This window comes from Gambusia affinis, linkage group LG20 (assembly GCF_019740435.1).
Source record: "Gambusia affinis linkage group LG20, SWU_Gaff_1.0, whole genome shotgun sequence".
Lineage (NCBI taxonomy): Eukaryota > Metazoa > Chordata > Actinopteri > Cyprinodontiformes > Poeciliidae > Gambusia > Gambusia affinis.
The window spans coordinates 6,893,503-6,915,330 of record NC_057887.1 but is presented as its reverse complement, the minus strand read 5'-3'; the positions used below and the strand labels follow the sequence as shown (position 1 = coordinate 6,915,330).

General features: G+C 39.2%; 1 protein-coding gene across 1 annotated transcript; it reads left to right on the top strand.

Moving 5' to 3' along the window:
• The first annotated feature begins 4,364 nt into the window (after window positions 1-4,364).
• LOC122823021 lies at window positions 4,365-8,109 on the top strand. Its single transcript, XM_044102217.1, has 5 exons — window positions 4,365-4,998; window positions 6,299-6,431; window positions 6,499-6,712; window positions 6,799-7,083; window positions 7,448-8,109. Exons 1-4 carry the CDS (start codon window positions 4,621-4,623, stop codon window positions 7,016-7,018), a joined length of 945 nt encoding a protein of 314 aa, XP_043958152.1. The 5' UTR covers window positions 4,365-4,620; the 3' UTR covers window positions 7,019-7,083; window positions 7,448-8,109.
• Window positions 8,110-21,828: the final 13,719 nt, after the last annotated feature.

Below are 21,828 nucleotides of genomic sequence, written 5' to 3'. Positions count from 1 at the left end.
GGCCTGACTTTTAAGTATTTAAACAACGTAAGCAGTATTTCTTTTGAAGTGCGAACAATTAGGCACAAAAACGTAAAGTTTCCTGGTAGATTTGGGTTGAAGATCATCTTTTATCCTTACTAATAAGTTTCTCCTGACTAGAAGTAATATTAATATTTTATGGTTAAGTCGGAATCCTGACTTGAATCTAATGATTAATCTATTGAGGGAGCTAAAGATTAGGGAGATGGCAAGGAAACTTTTTTTAATCTCAAAGACTCGGAGCTCATGCCCAAAGATAAATTTTCAAGAAAAACTGGAAATAGCTACTCAGCAACCACAAGATGGGTTTCAATTGTCGACTGATTATTTAGAAGGGCAGAAGTGATTTTCAACGTGCCTAACAATTTTAAAGCAAACCTATTGGCTAAATCAAAAAGACGCTTAAATTTAAATCTGCCAGGCGTATAAATAATTCTGCACCAACATAAACTTGTACGATTCATCACTACTATTTATTTGGCCCACATAAACTTGAGTTTATGTAACTTTTAGAAAGTTATAACATCGGTATGTTTTATGTTTTTTTTAATGCCACATGTAACCTAAGCAACTTCATTTCCTGGTTTAAGAGTTTAGTATTCACTTTGAATGGATTTGATTGCTAAAGGGACCATAATTAGTTAATGTGGTGACTATTCAATCTGGACAGTTATGAAAGAATATTTGGTTACTGTAAGTCTGCGAACATGAGGTTCAGTGAAGAAGAAGGAAAAAATAAATGGTTCTTAAGGGGAAATTGATCAGTTTTTAATAAGATTCCGGCTCATGTGTTTGTAGAATGTTGCAGATTTTTCCATGAAATAGATAAGAAGTGAAACATATTCAGAAACCCTCAGCAGAGTTCTCTAAACCTGTTTTATGATTAGCATTTTGTATATGTGTGCGTGTGTGTGTGTAGGCGTGTGTGTGTGTGAGTTGTCGGCAACCTGCCTCAGGGAAGGTTGCCTGACTCTCGGCATATGTAATCACATCTTTATGTACGTGTCCTGTACTGTGTTTACACATTTCTACACTGTTCATTCCAAGTGTGTGTGTGCGTGTGTGTGTGTGTGTGTGGTAATGAATTTGCAGTTTCTATGACTTATTCACATTGAACCTTCTGTCAGGCAATCTCCATTTTATTATTATTATTATTATTTTATTTTTTTTGCTTGAATCTTTCCTTTAACAACCTCACGTGGTGAGTTGATGGCAGAAGAGTGTGAATGTGTGTTTGCGTGCGCAGCTGAAGCCAATCATGAAGGCAATCTTTGGTGCCTGTCGTCCCATCAGAGCGAGTATATAAAAAGCGAGGCGGCTGTAAATCGGAATGACGGATTTAAGAGCCGCCGCCGCTGATTTTTTTATTTTTTTTTTTGTGTCACCGTCTTTGCTTTTGGGCGCTGCGCTGCAGTTCTCCCATCCGGGCTCACAAACAATATTACCCTCATTATCATCTGGTTGTTTCTGATGATGTCCTCGTTGTTGCGTCCTCAATCCTCTTCATTTGCATCCTGTGCGCCTGCAGAACGGACACGCTGCGGACAAGCCCAGTTTACTCAGGATAGTGTTTCAGTCCCATTTTTTGAAATCGCAGTGGGTGAGGTTTAATTTTCATGGACTCTTTTCATTCTTTCCCAGAACTTTTTGGAGGAAATTCTAGATGGAAAAAGATGGTTAGTAAGATGTTTTATCTTTATCAAGATATGAAGTTCCCTAACCTGCTGCCACACATAACCCAAAAACACTGTTTAAAGCCAGTACAAAGTCAGATCCAGGTGCATTGGGATTGTAAATCTGTCACTAAACTGGTATTTGAAGGATTAATCAAAGAAAAAAATAATGTTTTAATGTCTGTCAAAGTCCTTGTAACACAGATTTGGCAGCCCAAATGACAAAAAAAACATCAACAAAAAAAAAAAAAGGAATTAACAAACCACTCCTTTGGTCACAATCCTCTGCACTTTGGCCCTTGAGGGCCGTGTTCATGAAAATAACGAAAGTGGTTCAAAAATAATGAATTAGTGTGTTTAAATTTTGTCCCGATTTTATGTAAAGTTAAAGTTAATGCTTAGTAATCTTTCACATAAAAACTTGGAGTGCCACTGTTTCAATACCAAGTGTGTAGTCAAGTTTTTTTTGTCTGCCCACTAACAAGTGCACTAATATGAGGTTATGACTTGAGTTTAAGGTGTAGACCTGAATCATGCTTAAGAGGCACAATAGCTGAATCTACTCACTTAACAGAAAACATACTTTGCATTGAAAATTGTAAGTCTTTTTTTTTTCATTCATTTTCCTGCTTAACGGAAATATATTGAAGGATCTCAAAGGTTGACGCGATAAAGCAATATTACCGCCCCACTGAAGCTGAAGCTTTTTGGCAATTACTGTGGCGTATTAAAACTGTTTGACGTTCTGAAAAAAGGCCAAAGCTTCCTATTGTGTCCGGTTGGTGGGTTTCGTTTGATCCCTAAAGACAAAGGAAACTTTAATTAAATGCAGTGGTCTCAAAATGTCCCAGTTACATGCAGGTTAATTGGGTGTTTGAATGAGAAGCAGAAAGAAAGAAAACAAAAAACAAAAACACGTCATAAGCAGCGACATTTTTCAGAGTAGATCTTCACTCTGACATCTCACTCTGTTCTTGTTGTCTCCTGAGGGACTTGTGATGCTGAACGGGTGCCGCGCGAGAGTCAGAGAAGCGGAAACAAGGGACAGTTACAGAGAAATGAGCAGAATCAGAACAGGTGCAGGATCATTTTAGATTCCGCAGCTGGTTGGATGAATCCAAGGTGGTAAATAAAGACACAGCGGAGGCTGTGAAGACATAATCTGTCTTCAGCAGATGTGATTATCTTGGGTATTTACTGTCAACCCGCAGAGGAGGGAATGCGCAGTAATCTGTGGTCAGGGAAAATCTGAAATGGAGGTTTGATATCTGCATCGTGACTGAGGCAGACAGATGTGAGCTTTTACGCGCTGACGCTGGGACACAAATTGGCTTCAAAATGAGAACCTCAGACAAGCATGCCATACAGGTGGAGGGAAGAGAAATCCCAGTGTGGGAGTGATTTCATGATGTAAAGTGTTTTAATGGGTTTTATGGAAATCGGGGAGGCACACGGTGACTCAGCAAGTGACTGAGCACAAACGCGGCTTTTGTTTCATTACAAAACAAATAACCTTAAAGGGGTAGCAGGATGTAAAATCGACTCCCCCTCTCCTTTTACCACAAACATACCCAGAGTATTGTTTGACTCATTCACATATGTTTGAGAAATCCTTGAAGCTCCCGTGGCAACCATTCAGGAGAACAAAAACACCTGGCGTAACCGAGGACCGAGGGCCTTTCTCTCTGAACTGCAGTCTCCAAGCCAAGCTTCCGCATCTTTAAGCACCCTCCTAACCCCCACAGCTCCTGCAGGCTAGCAGCAGCAACAATTAGCAATAACAGACATCTGTTAAAGCTGTGGCTCTGGCCAACCAACCAAAAAATATCAAGAAGAAGAAGAACTGAGCATGAGCGTGTGTTCCAATTGGGAACACCATTTACAGATTTATTCTGATGGAGTCAGGCGGAGGTCAGAGTTGTTCTTGAGTCGGGGCTGATGGTAACTTTGCTTCTATTCCCATCTGAGGAAATGTACCACTCCCGGTCAAAAACAACCAATCAGAGCCAGAAGAGAGGTCTTAGCACTTTCAGTCACCTTGTGTATGTGGTGCTCAATGTGCTAATGGCAAATAAACAACTTACGGTGACAGAAAGACAGTTTTTTTTGCCATCATCAGTGGCCATGCTAACTAGCCCGAGCATTTGTGGTAGTCTCCATTGTGGTGAATCATTTGTAGCCTACCAGAGAGCAAGGGGGAGTGTCTGAGAAGCATGTACATCAGGATGATTTACAGCACTGAGCCCCTCCTCCTCGCTCTGATTGGTTGTTTCTCCAGATACCACTGAGAAGGCAGGGTTTTTTTTTCCACAGATTATCTATGTCATACCATACTGTCACGACATAGTTTTATCAAATATGTAAAATTTGTGCATATATATATGTTGCATAACAGATGGAGCACATATTTTTACATTTTATGTCTCCATAGCGATTCAAATGGGGTTTTATCTTTCAGAAATCTGAAGAATAAATTTTCATTAAGTGTCAGAGGAGGCGGACACTGAGAGGATAACATAATTTATTTGTCTCCCATGGGAGGAATTTATCTTAGAAGAGGGGATGAGGCTGCACAAGGACAGCAATAAAATCAATAATGACAAATACATAAAACTAGTGCAAAAGATTAAATAGATATGTGGAAAGAAGCACAAAATTGTATCTTAATAGTCAATGTGAATCTTGTGGCAAACTGTGGATCTTATTCTGATGGAGTGCAGCAAGTTCAGCTTGGATAGTAGAACTCTCTTTTCAGTGATGTTCAGTATGAATTAAAACCTTACTTGGTTTAACATTACAATTGCAAGGAGTGTTTAAATCCCTTATGGCGTTTGTTTTTGAAACAAATCTGTGATCAAGTCATGTAGTACGCCATCTCCACCAGCGAGAGGCAGTAATGCGCTAGTTGGTGCACAATCTACCGGAAATGGCAGAAAGAAAATACCAAGAAGAAGAACTCCGCACATCTACTGAGCTAACTACTCAGTCCAGTCCTTTTTGGATTTCACAAAAAAAAAAAAAAAGAGAGAAAGAAATGAGAAGAAAATGTATTTTCGGATGCCCAGGAGACTACCCTCTTTTTAAGCTTCCCAAGGATGAGACGGTTCTTAAGCAATGGCTGGACTTCATTATACAAAATAACACTCCGACGAAAAAAAATTGGCATATCTGTGCGAGGCACTTCACCGATGACAGCTTTCTAAACAAAAGGGAATTTGACAGTGGACTAATAACAAGATTATCACTAAAAGACGACGCAATTCCAACGCTCAGAAGAGCCCATACGCCGTTGGCGTCTGCTCAAGTAAGTTGAAAAACAACTCATTGTTTTTGTTAGCTTCGTTGTTTGCCCTATGTATGATCTACGGTTAGCATTCATAATATTTTATTATTATTCTTATTATTATTTTATTACAATCTGTGTTCATTAGCTGGCTTACACCACATTTTAAGAATACCATATTCTGCCACGTTTGTGGTGCATTTTCATTTACTGAAGCTAAACATGATATAAAAAGACAGAAGTTTTTCTACAGCTGTAGAAAAACGGTTAGCTAGCTGCCGAGTCACCTCCAGTAAATATGACATTTATACAATCCCTCTGTGAGGGTTCATGTTTGGAGAATATACATAATGCTTGCTTGGCTCGCGAACTTTCAAAAGCCTCAAGCTTCATTAGTCTGTTGTCACATACTTCCTGGTTCTTGCACAGATGTCACAGAGCTAACCAATCAAGAGCAAGGCGGAGTGAATTTAGATTATGTGTGCACCGATTGCAGTTTTCTGGCCGATTCTGATTTTGGCCGATATAATTATAATTTTTTTTGTCTGAAATGTCGCTAAATATAGCAAGAAAGTTGCTGAGTTGGTAACAGTGAGGTGACTATTGTTAACTGCAAATGTCCAGATGTGATCTGGTGGGCCGGTCTATCAGTCAGACCTCTCTCACTGGAGAGCAGAAGAAGACAGTTGTTGACTTTTAGACCTTTGCTGGGGCAGATAAGATGAGATTCACATGTTTGTATTTGGGCGATCACAGATCTCCCAGAAGTAAAGAAATCAGATGCAAATCGGTGTGCCCCTAATTTAGAGAAAATGAAATGAGCAGATTAAACAAATTAGAACGCCAACTTTGTTTGAGTTTAGCCGATTAAATGCAAACATCAAGGGTGAAAAAGTAAATCAGCAATTAATAATTAGCATATCTTTCAACCTCTTTTAATGAGTTACACAGAAATACAACAATTAAATATTGATCCTTACTGATAGTAGTATCCCAGTATTTTACTCTTTCCATTGTTAACAAAGATTTTGTAATGTAAAATATTAATTAAGTCATTGGATGCTACAGTGTGAAATATGTTTACCAGTAATGACTAAGCATTTATAGGGTTAGGGTTATCTTTTTTTTTTTTCCACTTTTTGCAAAACATGGAAGATGTCCGCAATAACACTGAACTTATTGTACTCAAATGCTAGTAACATCCAAGTTGTATATTTTATGAAGTAATAATAATGTCAATTCAAATTGAACTGATCATTCTTGTTGTTTTGACTTCATTCTACCCAAATTTTACTATTTGTTTTGACATTTTAATTCCAAGGGACTTAAACAAACTCGTCCGCCTGGCGCCACAAATTCGGCATTGGAACACACTGAGTGTTTCCTTAGTACAAGATCGGTGTCTACACAGTTGTCAGCTGGAACGTTGAGGTTACAACACTACCGGAGTAAAGGTAAATATGGTGTTTAACTTCTAAAGTTATTGTATGCGTCACACATTTCAATTGTGTTTCTGCACAGGTGTACAAGCCACTGTTCACACTGCAAGCAGAGGCACGGACGCTGAGCAGTCTTTACCGCACTTCCTGTCAACACCGGGGAAATCTGCACAGTCAAAACGACCTCGAATGGAAGTTGGGAAGGAAGAGGATGATGACTTCAGGATCTCCAGTCCTGTATCTCAAGATTTAAACTATGACCCAGGAGATACAGTCACAAACTTCTCTGACTTGATGTAAGATTATTTTCATAGTTTTTTTTTGTTTTCTATTTAATGTGATTATTTAATGCATTTAACATGATTCCATTTTCTTTGAACAGTGACATGGAGTCTCCCTCTGAGTTAGAAGATGCAGAATACATTGTATCTGAAAGCGCTCTTAGGGAGATTTTTGAGAACTGCCCTGTGTGCGAGAGACACTGCATAGTACATCTGCGCAGATGTGGAGCAGTTGTTGCTTTCAAGCAGGACTGTCCACATTGTTTTTTCACTCGGAAATGGCAGAGCCAGCCAACGTTGGAGGAAATTACCACAGAGTAATCTGGAAGTCTCGACTGCAGTGTATTTCAACGGGGCGGGGAGAATCATATACGACATTTCAAAGGGTAGGTTTCATTATTACAGCATAACGGGGTTTCCTTCAGTTTATTATAAGCCTGGAGGGCCACCAGGCTAAGTATAGCTAAGTATAGCTTTGTTTTTAAATGTTTAAAAAAAACCTGAACACTTTTTAGTTGGTGTTCAGGTATTAATCTTCCAATGAAACATAATAATCAAGGGATATTTTCAAATTTCCTGTCAACTTGAAGACATTTTTTAACTCTAAAACACAGCAGGCCGCTTGATGAAATGCTGCTCGACAACCACCAGGCTTAGCAAGTTTTCTGGGGGAAACCTCGCATGATTACATTCTAAATTACATGCTAAACATAATTCCTGACGTATTTTTCCTAATTGTGTTTTCTGTAGATTTGCGACACCGTAAGCTTTATGGTGCACCGCTGTGATGCGCTCAGGAGGCAGAGGATGATGGGACGTCGAGATTTAATTCAGCTTTGCTTGGGAACCAACATGGCTTCCGCAAGAACAACGACCCCAAATCTGTCGCCAAGGAATTGCCAGCATCAACTCACTAAACTAAGACATGTCAGAAATCCGAAACGTCTGAAATTATAAGAAATTGTAAATATTATAACTATTAAGGATTATAATAAATGTTTGTACAGTTTGAAAGGTTTTTTTTTTCCTATTTTCTGAAAATATTCACTACCACTGTTTTTCTCCAGAGTAGTTCATTATCAACTCTGTCTATATTGGTGATATTTTGTAGGAAGTTTACCTGAAATCCAGGAAGGTATCTGATGCAATTTAGTTCTGCAGGCAGCTGATAAATCCTCCACACCTTACAGAAAAAATAATGTTAGTTTTTGTTTTTCCTGACAAAAAAATAAAACAAAAACATTGACATTTTCTGTCAGGTAGTGGTTAGACTTTCTTCTCATTCTGTCTAACCAAATAGGATTATACCTTTGACAGAAAAGACCAGATTAACTTGTCCTCTAGGTAATTAATGACATACGCATTTCTAAATAAATATGCTGACTAAAACTCTTGTTTTAGTCAATCTTGAATGTTTTGAAATGTTCCTATCAGAGAAGAAGGGACACAGCTTTGGGATCTCCTTGCAGCAACCATAATAGAAAATATTTTTGCAAATAGAAACGTGTTTCTCTTTTTATTATTAATTTGAGGAATTCAGTCAGAGATTTTAGTTCTGAGAGGAAGAGAGTAATATATGTTGAGTTTGCAAACTTTAGTTTGTGAATGAAAACATTCGCATATGTAATAAAATGATCCATATCTTCAAATTTGCAATTTCCTGAAAAGGTACGGTAGTCGGCAACATCTATGAATTTAGCAAAAATATGGTTAAGTAAAGTATTAAAGTGCTTCTTTGGCTTTGTTAGAGAGAATATTTGTGAGGAGAGTTTGTAAATTTGTGCTGAAGTGGGATTGTTGGAAATGTAGGGGGTTCTTAAAGAGGCAGGAACCCAATTTCAAGGTTTTAGATACAGCTATGACAGTAAGTCAAATCAGTTTTTCTTATAGACAGCATTGTCATCACTGAAGTTGACATAGTTACTCGACTTTGGTATAGAACCGCCTGGGAAACGGCCAATACTGCCCCTTTAAATGTTCTTGTCTTCCTTCCGACCTTGTTTTCCCGTCTTCCCGGTGCCTTCCCCTTCAAAACGATCACGCGTCTTTGTTGTTTCCCGCCCTCCGTGAGATCCAGTCTGAGCGTTGCTCAATCAAAACCTTTGATCACCTCCATCTCAGCTCGGAGCTGGTTGTTTTTGATCATGCGGCCGCAGAGCTCCTCAAACAAAGCCCCCTCTCTAATCACTGTAAATACTTATCCAATGAAACGCTGTAGCTGAAGCGTCTTCAAGGCCCGTGCTCTTGTTTGGATCATCGGCGTGGATTACGGCTCGCTGAGAGGCACTTGCATCAGATTCTCACCGTTTGGGGGGAAAAAAGGGGAAAAAAAAAAAAAAGAAGTGAACAAAGCCAACACTGCTAAGCCTTCTTTAAACCTACAGCGCTTAGCGGGTCTGAGATTTCATTTCTGGGAAGAAACGCACATGCAAATGTGTGTGGATATGCTTCACAGCTGGGACGTGTTTTCAGCGGGAGACTCCAGACTCACGTCTTGTTATTAATAAGGATGAACCTCCTATCAAACCCCTCTAGACGGCAAGAAGGAAGAAAGGCTAGTTCACACACTTTAAAGTCTAGAATCTCGATTTGACTCTGAAGACTTTCTAACCTGATTGTGCAACTGACAACAAAACAAGAAGTTACTATTTGCTTGGCGTTCATTTAGATTAGCAGTACTGTTTAATAAGGGTCTAGGCTTAGTTGATGTTGTAAATATGGCTGGAACACCAGAGTCAGCACTTAATATTGCTATAGATATGCATTAGAGAAGCATTTCTTTCAAAAATTAGCACTTTCAGTGGGGATTATTTCTGTAGAAAAAGTTGATGGTCAGATGAGAAAGACTGAGCCGTTGGTTCACAGTGAGGAACTTCTGGATGAGTGAAGTTGAGGTTTGCAAACATGAAAATGATTATCCAAGCTCGACAGTTAGACACTCCTTATTTTCATGTGTCATACTCCCTGTTACAGGCGTCCCTGTTAATGGGCTTACAAGACACAAGAAAAACATACAAACAGCCGGTGAGACAGGAATATTCTTTTAAACATAATGTGTCCTCTTTCTAAGGTGCCAGGCTTTCAAAATAAAAGAAATCTGGATAAACATCAAGTATTTTAGTAAGTAAATAATTTCTCAAACTCAAGTACAAAGGACAGTAAAACAAAAAGTGCATTTCACTCAATTCCCCCCCACCCCCAAGTCACACAAAGAACATCTTTGGTCGTCCTCTGGGGCCGAACGAGTTGATTACAGGGCAGTAAACTGAATAAATTCATTGACTAAACCTCAGCTCAACAGCTTAGTCTCAACCGCGGGACTCTGACGCCCAAACTGGTTTGGGAAATGGATAGAGAGGGTCGACGTTTGCAGAATGCCTTTTTCCAGAAGTCTGACCTGAACACTATTAAAAACTAGACTGGAATCAAACCAGTTTAAATGAGCTCTACCAATTCTGTCAAGACGACTCGTCAAACTCTTAGCCAGAACGATGCCAGGAAAACATGGTGCGACTCGCGACGCACCTCGCTCAGGGATTTACTGAATACATATGTGTCGTATAGTAATTCTCAAGGAGGATGGAAACTTCTAGATTGACACGTTTGTCCACCAGTGTTTATTGGTTATTAATGCCAACAAAAGAAGCATTTCAACAGCCTTTAACAGGCTCTAGACCAGAAGCCAGCTGAAAATCCTGACCTCTGTAATTGTAAACAAAGGCTTCTGTGTCATTTTACATGACACACTTGTTTCACGGATCAAAGTTCAAATTACTATTTAAAAATCATACAGTGTGAAGTTTCTGGATTTTTTAAAACATGTTGAGATATATTACAGTTAAGGTGAAGCTTAAAGATTACAGATCTCTCCATTCCTTTTAAATTGGAAAAACTAAAAAAAAAAAAAAGAAGGAAAAGAAAATGGTAGTATATAAAATACTTATTTTCCCCCACTGTAAATAACTTTTAAACCTGCCTTGGTTTTCAGAAAATGGTCACCAGTTCATATTTCTTGTGTGCTATGATAATTCACGGAGCCCAACGGGTGTCACTCTGCATTTGTAGAAATGTCGGGCTTTTGTGCCAGTGGGTGTTTGCTGCAGATGAATATCCCAGTGAGCAGAGCCCGCGTTAAGGATTGTATGTTTCCATCACTTTTATATAGTTCTGTGCAGCTTCAGAGGCTGAGCTCGCCCTCTAGAGGTTCCCTCTCCAATAGCATACAGAATTCACATTCAGAATGTGATGCGGCCATAAACGTTGCGTTACGATACACAGTTTGACGTTTCCGTCCTAAACGCAGGAAAGAGAATAAAAAAAACAGGTGATAATGCCGTGGATGTTTCTTTTTAGTTCTCGTGGGAGCGGCGTGTTTCTGCAGGGCAGACGAGCTGATCGTCTTAACAAGGAGATTGTGTGTGTGTGTGCGTGTGCGTGTGTGTGTGTGTGTGTGCGCCCGTGTTAGAAGTCAGCCTTTGTTTTCTGCTGGGTATCAGAGATACGGGAGACTGCCGAACAGCTGAGAAGAGCTGCTAACCACGAAACCATGGCAACATCAAAACCTCAAACATGCTGCGGCAAAAAAAAGCCCAAAACAAAACAGAATCTTCTTTTCCAAAAGCGAAACAACACCCGGTGTTTTCATGTAATATACAAATGATGCTGTTGTTTTCTGTCTGTGAAAGCTGTTTGCTCAGCTGCGTCTTTCTGTAAGGTTTGCATTTTTCATGCAGTGAGACGTTTGTGTTGTACCAGACTGTATTTCTGGAGATAAAGAAAAAGAAGAAGAAGAAAAAACCCCAGTTCTTTTGGAAACTAATCTTAACGTGCCAAGAGCAGACAGAATATCACTTTGCCACACGGAGAAGGATGCTCAGTTCTTTTTATTGACACCCAGATGAAGCAAAGATGAGATGCATAAACACATCTTAAGTTACCTGCAATGACATTTAAAAAAAAATTATTGTTTGGATCTTTTTTTTGTTTGTTTAACTTGACAGGGTTCACACTACATAACAGGAAGGGAAGAGTCCCTTACGAACAAATATATGAACAGATCTTATCGGTAATGCTTATTTATGAACTGGAACCGATAAGTGAGAATTGAAGATGCATGGAATAAAGATGATAAAGTTGGTAGGAAAACAAGATTTGTATGCGGAAGGCAGTGAAAACGTGACCCACTAAAGAGCCTGTTGAATGTTGGCATAATCTGGACTTTGACTGTGCGAGGAAACCTTCTCCAAGACATTTTCTTCTCATTACGCACAGAGGCGAATTACCGGGGCTACCCTCTTTCCCAGCTGATGGTGGGTCCTCTTCGTAATGTTCTGGTTCGTCCGTTTAATTGGTCACCGGCTCACCACAATTATTGGATCACATTTATTGTATCCAAGGGTCTGATTACAATCTGCAGGGCAGCCAAAACACTAACGCCAAGGTTTAGGCCTTCGATGGAGTAAACCTTCACAATAAAAGCTTTCTCAAGGTATAAAGCGCTCTGACCTTTAAATTGTCTAAAGCTAATTAACAGCAAGCCGACTCATAAACTGCCTGGTGCCTTCGTGTAAGGCAGTAATGCTGCTTATTATTCTGTTTTACTGTTACTCCTGTTCCGACTCAGAACCTAAAGCCCATTTCTTTTGAATTCAACTCGATTCAAACTTCAAAAATACTTTATTGATCCCAAAGGGAATTTCAAGTAATAGCATGAAGTTATGAACCATTCAAAAAGGCTGATTCAGACGATTTGGATGATTTACTTTTAATCTCCGCCCTGCTTGTTAGGAAAATAGGAATGCAAAATTGACACAAATTTCTAGACCAAACTATAATCATAATCTGTTTAAAAACACGTTTAGTCTCCATGTCCTCCGTCGGTCTTTAAGAATTTCTGACCGGGACTCGGTTGTCATAAATGCGTTGTGCTTTTCAAACGCATTGAAGCCGTTGTAATGGAAATCATGGTGAGCACAGCTCATTCTCAGTCAATTATAGTGAAGATTTGCCGTAAAATGAGGTTTTTAAAGCCAAGAACTTCACCAGGCATCTACAAAATCTACAAAAATGGAACTAGGTAAATATTACACAACAACCTTTTTTCCTCTTTTTTTTTTTTTTTTATTTATTCCAGCTTTCAGTCGAACCTCTACACAAAACCAAAATTCTTGGTTTTAATTGCCAGCAGGAGTTTTTGTTTAAGGATCTGTTTAGAAGTTGTGAGCTGATGTTTGCTGTGTCTTTTTTATAATTGTTTTTCTTTTTCTTTTACGTACTATTCCCCGCACATAAATGTGCAAATACATGCTACCTCCAAGCTGAATTTCGGCTATGGAGCTTGGTTTGGAGAGGTTGTTTATTTGATCATTGAACAGACAAAAGTGGAACCATAAGTTAAAAAAACAAAAAAAAAACAAACCTAACATTATTTAATTTTTTAGAGCTACTCTGTGCGTTTGTATTTGATGACAAAATTAAAAATAAAAATCAGTCAAGTAGCTTATAAAAATCAAAGTAAACATTAGAGAGCCAAGAACAACCTACGCATTTATACAGACCTACGATATCGTGAAGGAAAATGAATATTTTTTTGAGATTGTTGTCAGATATCAAAGCAACCAAGAGCGCCGGTGCGCTTCCTGGGGTTTAAGAAAAAACACATCCTGACCTTTTGCAGGGTCGGCCTTGAATAGACCAGCCGTTGATGGCCACCTCCCACAACTTCTGTAATTCTGGACATAAAATAGCCATCAAAGGGGAAATATTTGTATCAAATGTCCATGCCAGCCTGGTTCTGAAGCAGGAATAGAGCGTGAAGCAAAGAGAAGAAGCACTTCTGAAATCAGATAGCATTCTTAAACCATTTTATATTTTCTGACAAAATACTGAATCACTGCATCTTTTCAAGGGGTTGGGGGCAAAAAAAAAAGAAGAAGTGTTTAGACTTCATTTTCCTCATTTCCACCTCCACTCTGATGTCAGCAGTCATGGGATTCCGCAAGTATTCCAACGCATTTGTGAGAATCAGAGTATCTATGGGCTTTCATTGTATTTTGTGCTGTCTTGGTGATTGCACAGACACTCGAGTGTTCACGGGTCACAGCACGAGGAATAAAAGATGAGACTCTGAGTGTGGGGAAGAATCGATCTTGCTCTTCAGGGAGGACAAAAGGGCCCACTTACAGAGCGGATGCATGAATAATGTGCAGATGATGTGAAATCGGGACGGGCTGGTTTCTGACGCGGCTGACCTCTCGCAAAACCCTCACGTCCGCACGTAACATAAACGACACGCCGCAGAGGGCTTCAGTTTCTCATCGGCTCGGCTTGTCTCGGGTTTGTTAAGGGGCGGACAAACCCGTCCTGACCCCGGGAGACGACTCTATAAAGATCCCATTTAATCTGATGTTATATGTCGTGGAACAAGTGCTCCAGAAGGCGCCCAGCTACGTTCTTTGCCACAGAAGACACAGCCGCTGTTACAAGCTGAGCCACAGTGGAAAGAGAATGAGAAAAATAAAAGCCACACAAGCCGGGATTGGGAAATCATTTCAATGTTTGACTTTGTTTGAGGAGAAGACGGGCAAATAAGGTCTTCCGACGTTCCAAAACCCTTCTTATTCATTAAACCCGCGGCTGACTTAACAGTCGCAGTTAAATTCTTGTTTGGTTAGGATCAAACGTCATGACGGGTTTCTCTTGTGGTGTCGAACGTTCCCTGGTAACAGAAGCATCACATGTTAATTGAATCCGCAGATTTGTTGTAGCAGACTGATCCCGTCACTCAGCTGCGAAGCTTATCTCAGTATTTAGTGTTTGTGCTGAGATCTGAAGTATTTCTGTATGTAGATTTCAGAGGTTAGATCTTCAAAGTATTTGAATAGTTGAATATAATTCCATGTTCTTTGGCGTGCCACGATCTACCTTCTGAAAACATTTGTTGACCTCCAACACAGTGTCTGGCTTGGGTGCACCATTCAAATAAAAATTTAAAAAAACAGTGTGCTGGTAAAAAAAAAAGCTAAGGCTAATAAAGCCTTTTTTGCAGCAGCACAATTTCTCAGGATGATTTCTTGTGAATGGAGTTACCACTGCAAGTAATGAGCAACCTGTTGCTGCTTGTAAAATGTTGCGTTCCAAAATAAATGAGCCCTTCTGTAAAAAGGGTCCTGTTATAGAAATACGGGCAGCCTGGTTTGCTGAAGAGTGAAACTTATAAATGTGACAAATACAGTGACTGGCTGTACTGACGTCACGTTGTGCTAAATAAAACAAATCAGCTTTGGGAAAACCCAGCAGGCTGCAGTCTGGCAGGCAGATTACAGCCTGGCTATGAAAAGACTGAAAATGTTTCAGTTTATTTTCAAAATAATTTTGTTTCATAAGGAAGAATTACAAAGTTTTGTATAATTTGTGTAAAAAGTAAAAAAAAAAGAGTAAAATATTATATGAAGGGATGTTCATGAGATTGGCATAACCCTGTCATAAACACAATATAACACCTGTAATAAACGTGAAGGCATCTTTATGAATGTTTACCACTGTTGTCATTCTGTAAATAAGGATACTTTTACTGCAAAGTGGTACTAAAAGTTGCATTAAAAGTCTATTAAAATTGCTAACTTTGCATTATTTGTTAGATAATGACATGTTTAATGCAGCTTGCGTTCAAAGTCCATTAAAAGTGTCAAGGGTCATTATGTACCAGATGACACTTCATGACAACATTCCTAAAAAGTGCTTCATGTTCAAAACAGGTGCTATATCATGTTTATGACAGTATTAGGTCCGTCTTATGCACACTCCTTCAAATAAAGTGTTACCGCCCCCCAAACATAAAGAATTAACAAAAATTGATTTCCCTGTATCTGAAGAGCATAGCTGATTTGTAAAACAGACAGGCTTGCGAACTTGCTGGAAATAAGAAGATACTCTCAATAAAATAAAATCCAGATTTTAAATGCGCATTTTTATTTTTTATTTTATTTTTAGTATTTATTTCTCCGGGTTGTGGAAGGGCTGAATGCAAAAAGGCTCAGAGACTCTCTTCTGATGCATAAATACATTCTGATGTGGAGAATGTTCTGGCCACAAATCAACGGGGTTATGTTTTATGAATCTTTGCAAACGTATAGAACTCGTAGAACAACGAAAAATTCCCTATGGGCGCTTAATGATAGGTATTTTTGTTTTGTTTGGCGCTTGTTTCCGTTCATCATGAGACCTCGTTGCATCGTTACACGGCACAATTTATCCCGTCATTTGCATGAGCTCCGCCAACATTTCCCTTCTCGCCTCCCGTGTCTCACTCAGCCCACGGCCTCGCGAGTCCTTCGCCGCGTTTCCTTCGCTTGAGGCAGACAAAGCCTTTCTGGTTCTCTTTTTAGCTGTAGAGAGGGAACACAGCCCTTCAGAAATCTGTGCAGCGCAACACATTTCGCAGGACTGCCTTCTGAAAACATTTGTTGACCTCCAACACAGTGTTTTGTTGAGACCCAGAGTGAGGTTTAAGTCGGTGAGCACTCTCCTGAAGTGCAGGCTCATTCCATCCCCTGCCGGACGCTCTTGCCCTCCCCGGCTGACAAAGCAAACAGCAAAAACCTCCAATCCATGTTCTCGTTCTGCGGCCGCTCGATAAGGGAGCCGCAGGGCGGACTCCGGCTGTGGCATGTACTCATTCAGAGCTGAAACACGCCACGCATTGAGGTCGTCTATCGCCGCTGTGCTTCGCAGGCACCCTCTCAGCCTTCACAACAAAAGACTATTGATAAATCTTGTATTCGGGGCCGGCTTTCAGTCGTTTGAGCAATCTGTTTATGTCGAGCACCTTTCCAAACAGCCGACTGTCATACACTTAGAGGATGCGTGTAGTATGCGGTACCGCAGAAATGTACGTTTATTCATTCCGTTTTTTTATTTTATTTATTACTCTGAAGCTTTTCGGCTGCAAAACCTCGTTCTTATTCCCAAATCTCTAAGAAGGCTTGGTTGAATGGTGCTTTTTCCATTGTATCCAGAACTGTTTTCGTCCATAATGTATTACCTCTAGTACTTCAGGGTTTTTTTTCCCCCTGATCTGCCCTGCGTTCATTTTTTGTGTGTATCTGCTCATCCATGCAGAATCCAGGAGAAGCCAGGTCTGATGCACATGAAGCCAATTATTCTGCCCCCTGCAGGATGGCTTCTGATTGGTCCTGACTTGTTTTTTTTTTTTTCCAGGTCGAAATATAAATTCTTGAAATGAACTGCAAAACAATTACTTAGATAAATGAAGTTACATTTTAATCTTAGGCTTCATCGACCCTTCTCTTAAAACATAACAGTTTGTGGGTGCAGAAACACAAACAGCAGCTGGAGCTTGGAAAGATATTTTTACACATTTCTGACTGTAGATACCATGAAACAACAGGGACGTAAACATTCATCTCAAAGATGTTGGTGCTTTACTGAACCTTTGCCTGGACCTGGTTCTGGTTTTGCAGCTCATTGTCCTCTAATTTAAAAACCGCAGCTTACTTATTAAAACTAACCCAAATTTTGTTCCGTTTTGTGCTAAATGCGATTCACAGTCCACAGCCGCTCATCCGTGGTCATGCAAATTCCACTTCCTCGCTGACCTCTGACCTCCTCCTGCTCTTAAATTTTCTGCTTCTCTCCCAGATGAAATGAGAGAACCTGCCTCGTACTCGTTCGGAGCGCTCTGCTGTGAAACAAGGTTAATCATTCAGTAGCAGATTTTTTTACTGTGACCCTGTGAACCCTCAGACTCACAGCGAGGTCCAACCTTTCAACTCAATTAGCTTCAATCCTGGCCGAGCGAGTAAAATGTGGGGCTGCTGGGAAATCAGAGGAATATTTGCCGAATCTTTTTATTATTATTATTATTATTGTTATTTTTATTATTGTTATTATTATTTTCAATGTGGAGTAAAAATATTCCTTTTTTGTGTGTTTGGCTGAGGAAAAAAAATCACAAAGGCAGCAATGATAATGTATCATGGCCATTTATCCAGTCTGTCTTTTTACATTCACAGTGGACTCCTGCCTGCCTGCCTGATCCAGTATTTGCGGATTTTTCTGTGGAGCACAACTTTAAATTATTCACGGAAAATTTACGGATTTTCACATTTGAAAAAAAAATATGCATATAGTCAAAAGAAGATGCAGCATGGGAAGCTGAAATTCATTGGCCCAGTGCTACTTCAGATGCTATTAGTTTGGGTAGCAGCCAATCAAAACCAAGCCATTTTTCTTAGTCCGGATTGGTTATACCCCCAAAAACAGATTAAGAGACTGTTGCTATTAGCAACATTCCTTTCACTAGACACATTAATGAATATTAAGGTGTATTTGTTGTTTGAACTATCAAAGTACAGCTTTTTTTTTTTTTTTTTTTTTGATTTAAGCTATAAAGCCGTGGAGTAACACCTTGTTTTTGAGTAGATCAAAGCTTAAAGTAGAAACTGACCAACATCGTGTCTGTAGATTCAAAGACACCAGTGTTTCAAACTGCGTTAGGAACAAATATGAATATTCGACCCAAATACCGGACGGTTATTTGTAGGTAACAAGTCAAAACTCAGAACCTCGTGCCATATAACAAAAAAAATGCCTGTTTTTTTGTTTTTTTTTACAATGTTGAAAATTTCTCAGCCAACAAAGTCTGACCGCTGTCAGTTTTAAAACAGTTTTTGCATTTTAATAAAGAAAAATCTTAATTGTAACTGAAATATTCTTTTAATATAAATGGAAAAACAGATTTAAACTTACCATTATATATAATTTTGAGATTTGTTTCTCCAGCAGGTAAAATATTGACTGTCTTCTCGTCACAGTGGAATTTTTGAGCTATAACGTAAACCACAATCAGCCTAAATTAGTCCATTCTTGCAGAACTTCCTCACAAGGCAGGATGGTTAAACCAAGAAAACATATTTCACAAATATTTTTCTAATCTTTCGCAGACATTAGGTCATTTTAACATACGAACGGGTTCACCATCTCCGAGCAGAACCAACGAGGGGAAACGCGCTCATTAGTTTCTTGGTTACGTGAAGTTCGACCTCTCTGTTAATTGAGTCTAGCAGTTGTTTAGGCACCGTGTGAGTACGGGACACATCCCTGAGGAAAATAAACCGAGAGAAGCACCAGAGAAATAAGGAAATCTTCTGCCGAACCGTGGAAATGAAGCTCTCCGACTGTAAAATTAATTCTTCTGCTTGAGAACTCAGTTTCGTAAAAAGCCAACAAACAAAAATAAACTAAAGTCTTGGTAAGGATTAATTACCGATGAGTGGAGGAGCTCAAGAGTGAAGTAAACACTTGTGTGAAATGAAATTTCCTCCCTCCTCTCCTCACGCTAGACGTTTTGTACCATGGAGGCTAGCTTCTTAATTTTGTTTTTGCGTAGGCCTACTGCAAACATTTGGACTTGGCATCACAAATGTGTTGAATTTTTAAGGATTTTGTTGCTGCAACTTTTTTTTTTCTTTTTCTTTCTCCTTGCGCACTTTTCCAGCTGGGGAAAATAGTAAAAATAAAAGGCGCTGAAAATCAGAAATATTCTTGGAGTCCTTCAGCCGATGTGCTTCCAGCGACTCCTCTTTTGTCGAGTCATGTTTCTGACTTTCCTGCAGTTTTTTTTACGAGCCCTGGAACGTCTCCTGTCAGGTGTCCTTTATGCGTCTTTGCAGCAACAGCGTCCGTCCAAAATTTATGGCAGATGTCTTCCCTCGCTTGTGTGGCAGTTACAGTTTAGATGATATATGTCTGTGTGTTTAACTGCTTCTCCACAATGTCCTGAATCTCCTTCCTGACTTGGGTTTTATGCGTCCAGGAGAGAAAAGATGCAGCCTCTTCTCTTTTTGTGTGTGTGTGTGTGTGTGTAAAAGAATCTCTAGATTGATGATGGATGTCATTCCTTCTGTTGAGCATTAAAGAGGGAAATGACATTAAAACCTTTCATTCTGTACAGATATTTTGGAAGCAATTTTCTCCTAGCTTCAGTCTGACTTTTAGTAACTCCCCTTGTCATATTGGTAACATAAACGTGTTTGCACTTTAGCACAAGGAAATGTCAGCTTGGGAGATTGAGTATTTTCATGCACCCGTTTCTCACCTGGAGTCCCACAGGGCTCTGTTTTTGGTCCCCTTCTTTTGATTTTCATGTGTTCCTGCCAGGGAACGGCGTGCAATTTCACTGTGATTCTGCTGATAGCAGTCATTTAATTATGCCCTATTATTGGCTGAATAGCTCTTAACTTTTGAAAGTTCAGAGAGAGTAAGACTTAAGAAGGCAAGGCTGTGACCAATTTTTTTCACCAATTTTGGCTGGATTGCTAATGAACTTTATCAAGGAGTCAGCAACTCTTCCATTGATAAGATCATCGACAAAGGAACACATTTATTTTGCACTCTTTTCACTGTTTTTTGACCTGTTTTCATTGCCCTCGATGACTTTAGCCAAACTGATGTGGTCCTACTGACATCTGCAGAAATATACTGCTCTCGGAGAGACACAACCGATCAGTGCCAGTAGAGCCAATAATTGAAACTTACTGTTTGGTACATTAAAGGTGGCATGCATGATAGCTCCTTAGAAAACCATGGCTCTTGGACTAACACTAGAAGAACGTTTCCTGTATTAAAAAAACTAAAACCATACGTTATACTGACATTTTTACTGATTCGTGTGGATAACTGGTTAGGCTGCAGTTCAGTTTTGTTACAAGAATTAAACTCAGTGTAGTTTCATTCTTTGTTGTTCAGGTTTTTCAACTGAATTAGGACTATTTTTGCACCTTCGAATCCCAAAAATCAATTTTTCTCAATCAGGTCAAGGTTTTTTTTTTGTTTTTTTTTCCTAATTTGATTTTGAGAAATGCGATCCTCTGACTAAATTGATGAAATCTTTGTGACATGATCAGTTCATTTTCGTTAATATTCCTCATCCAAAAAAGGTTTTAGGAGGAAAAAAGAGAAAAGAGTGTCTAACAGAGTGTGTTAATTAAATGTTACAAACAAAAATTTCTGTAAATTAAATAATAAACACTGATGTGGTTGTTCAATGTGAATTGAACATCATGTCTTCTTTGTACAAAATTCTCTGTCTCTTTGACTCATCACTGATTGATCCCAGTGTCTATAAGTGAAAATGTGAAAAAGTGAAAATGTTCACAATATCTCTTGACTGATGCGATATTTTTCTGGGTATTCTTTGATACAGAATATCATAATGCACTATTTGCTTTGTAGAGTAGTCTGGGGGATAGTGGGAGTTCTGCTCTCCTTTAGACAGAAACGCGTTTTCATCGGTCTCCACGTAATGCACACGTACTTCCATCAAAAGTTTGACCCAAGCTCCAAAACTAAAATTCGGAACTGGTATTCAAAAGACGTCCCGAGAGAATGAATTTACAGCTAACCAGCTCCAGGTGTCAATAAATAAATAAATAAATAAATTTAAAAAATGAAAATAGAAAACTGGAGAAGGCTGGCATTTAGCTCACTCTGACTCGTTTAGAGATAAAAGCTAATGGTTCATTAGAGAATAACAACCTTAGTGAGCCAGTGTTTAACAAAAGGATTTATACTGTTCAATTTTTTAAAATCTGTTTTCATCTTTAGAACACCATTCTACCCAATGCTACCAGTGGGAGAAATATCAAAAGAAAAATAATCAGGATGTTTTCACCTCTGAGGTGTGAACTGCTCTCCGGTGAGTTTTAACTCATGCACATCTCCCCCGTCGCGTAGGAGGAAACTCCTTTTTAATGATCTGAAACCAGCTACTTCAGATTAGAACTGGGGTTTTTTTTATTGCCATTTCTGGCAGAACATTGTCACACTCCAAATTCCTTGTTAGTATCTTCGTGGTTCAGTACTACTTCATCTGACAATGACCCTGTAAATGTGTGAGTTTGCCGCTCGTACAAGACAAAAATGTGCAAAATTATTGAAATTGGATTGTTTTTTGTTTTTTTTACCAAAATATTAAAGCCACATAGTAACACAATGAACCTTCCCTCACACATTTTACAGCTGTGCTATGTTTTCTACCGTTTGTGGGTAATTTTGCTGTTCATTTGAGTCTTACCTGAAAGTTTTTTTTTTTTCTTTTTTAACCTTTTCAC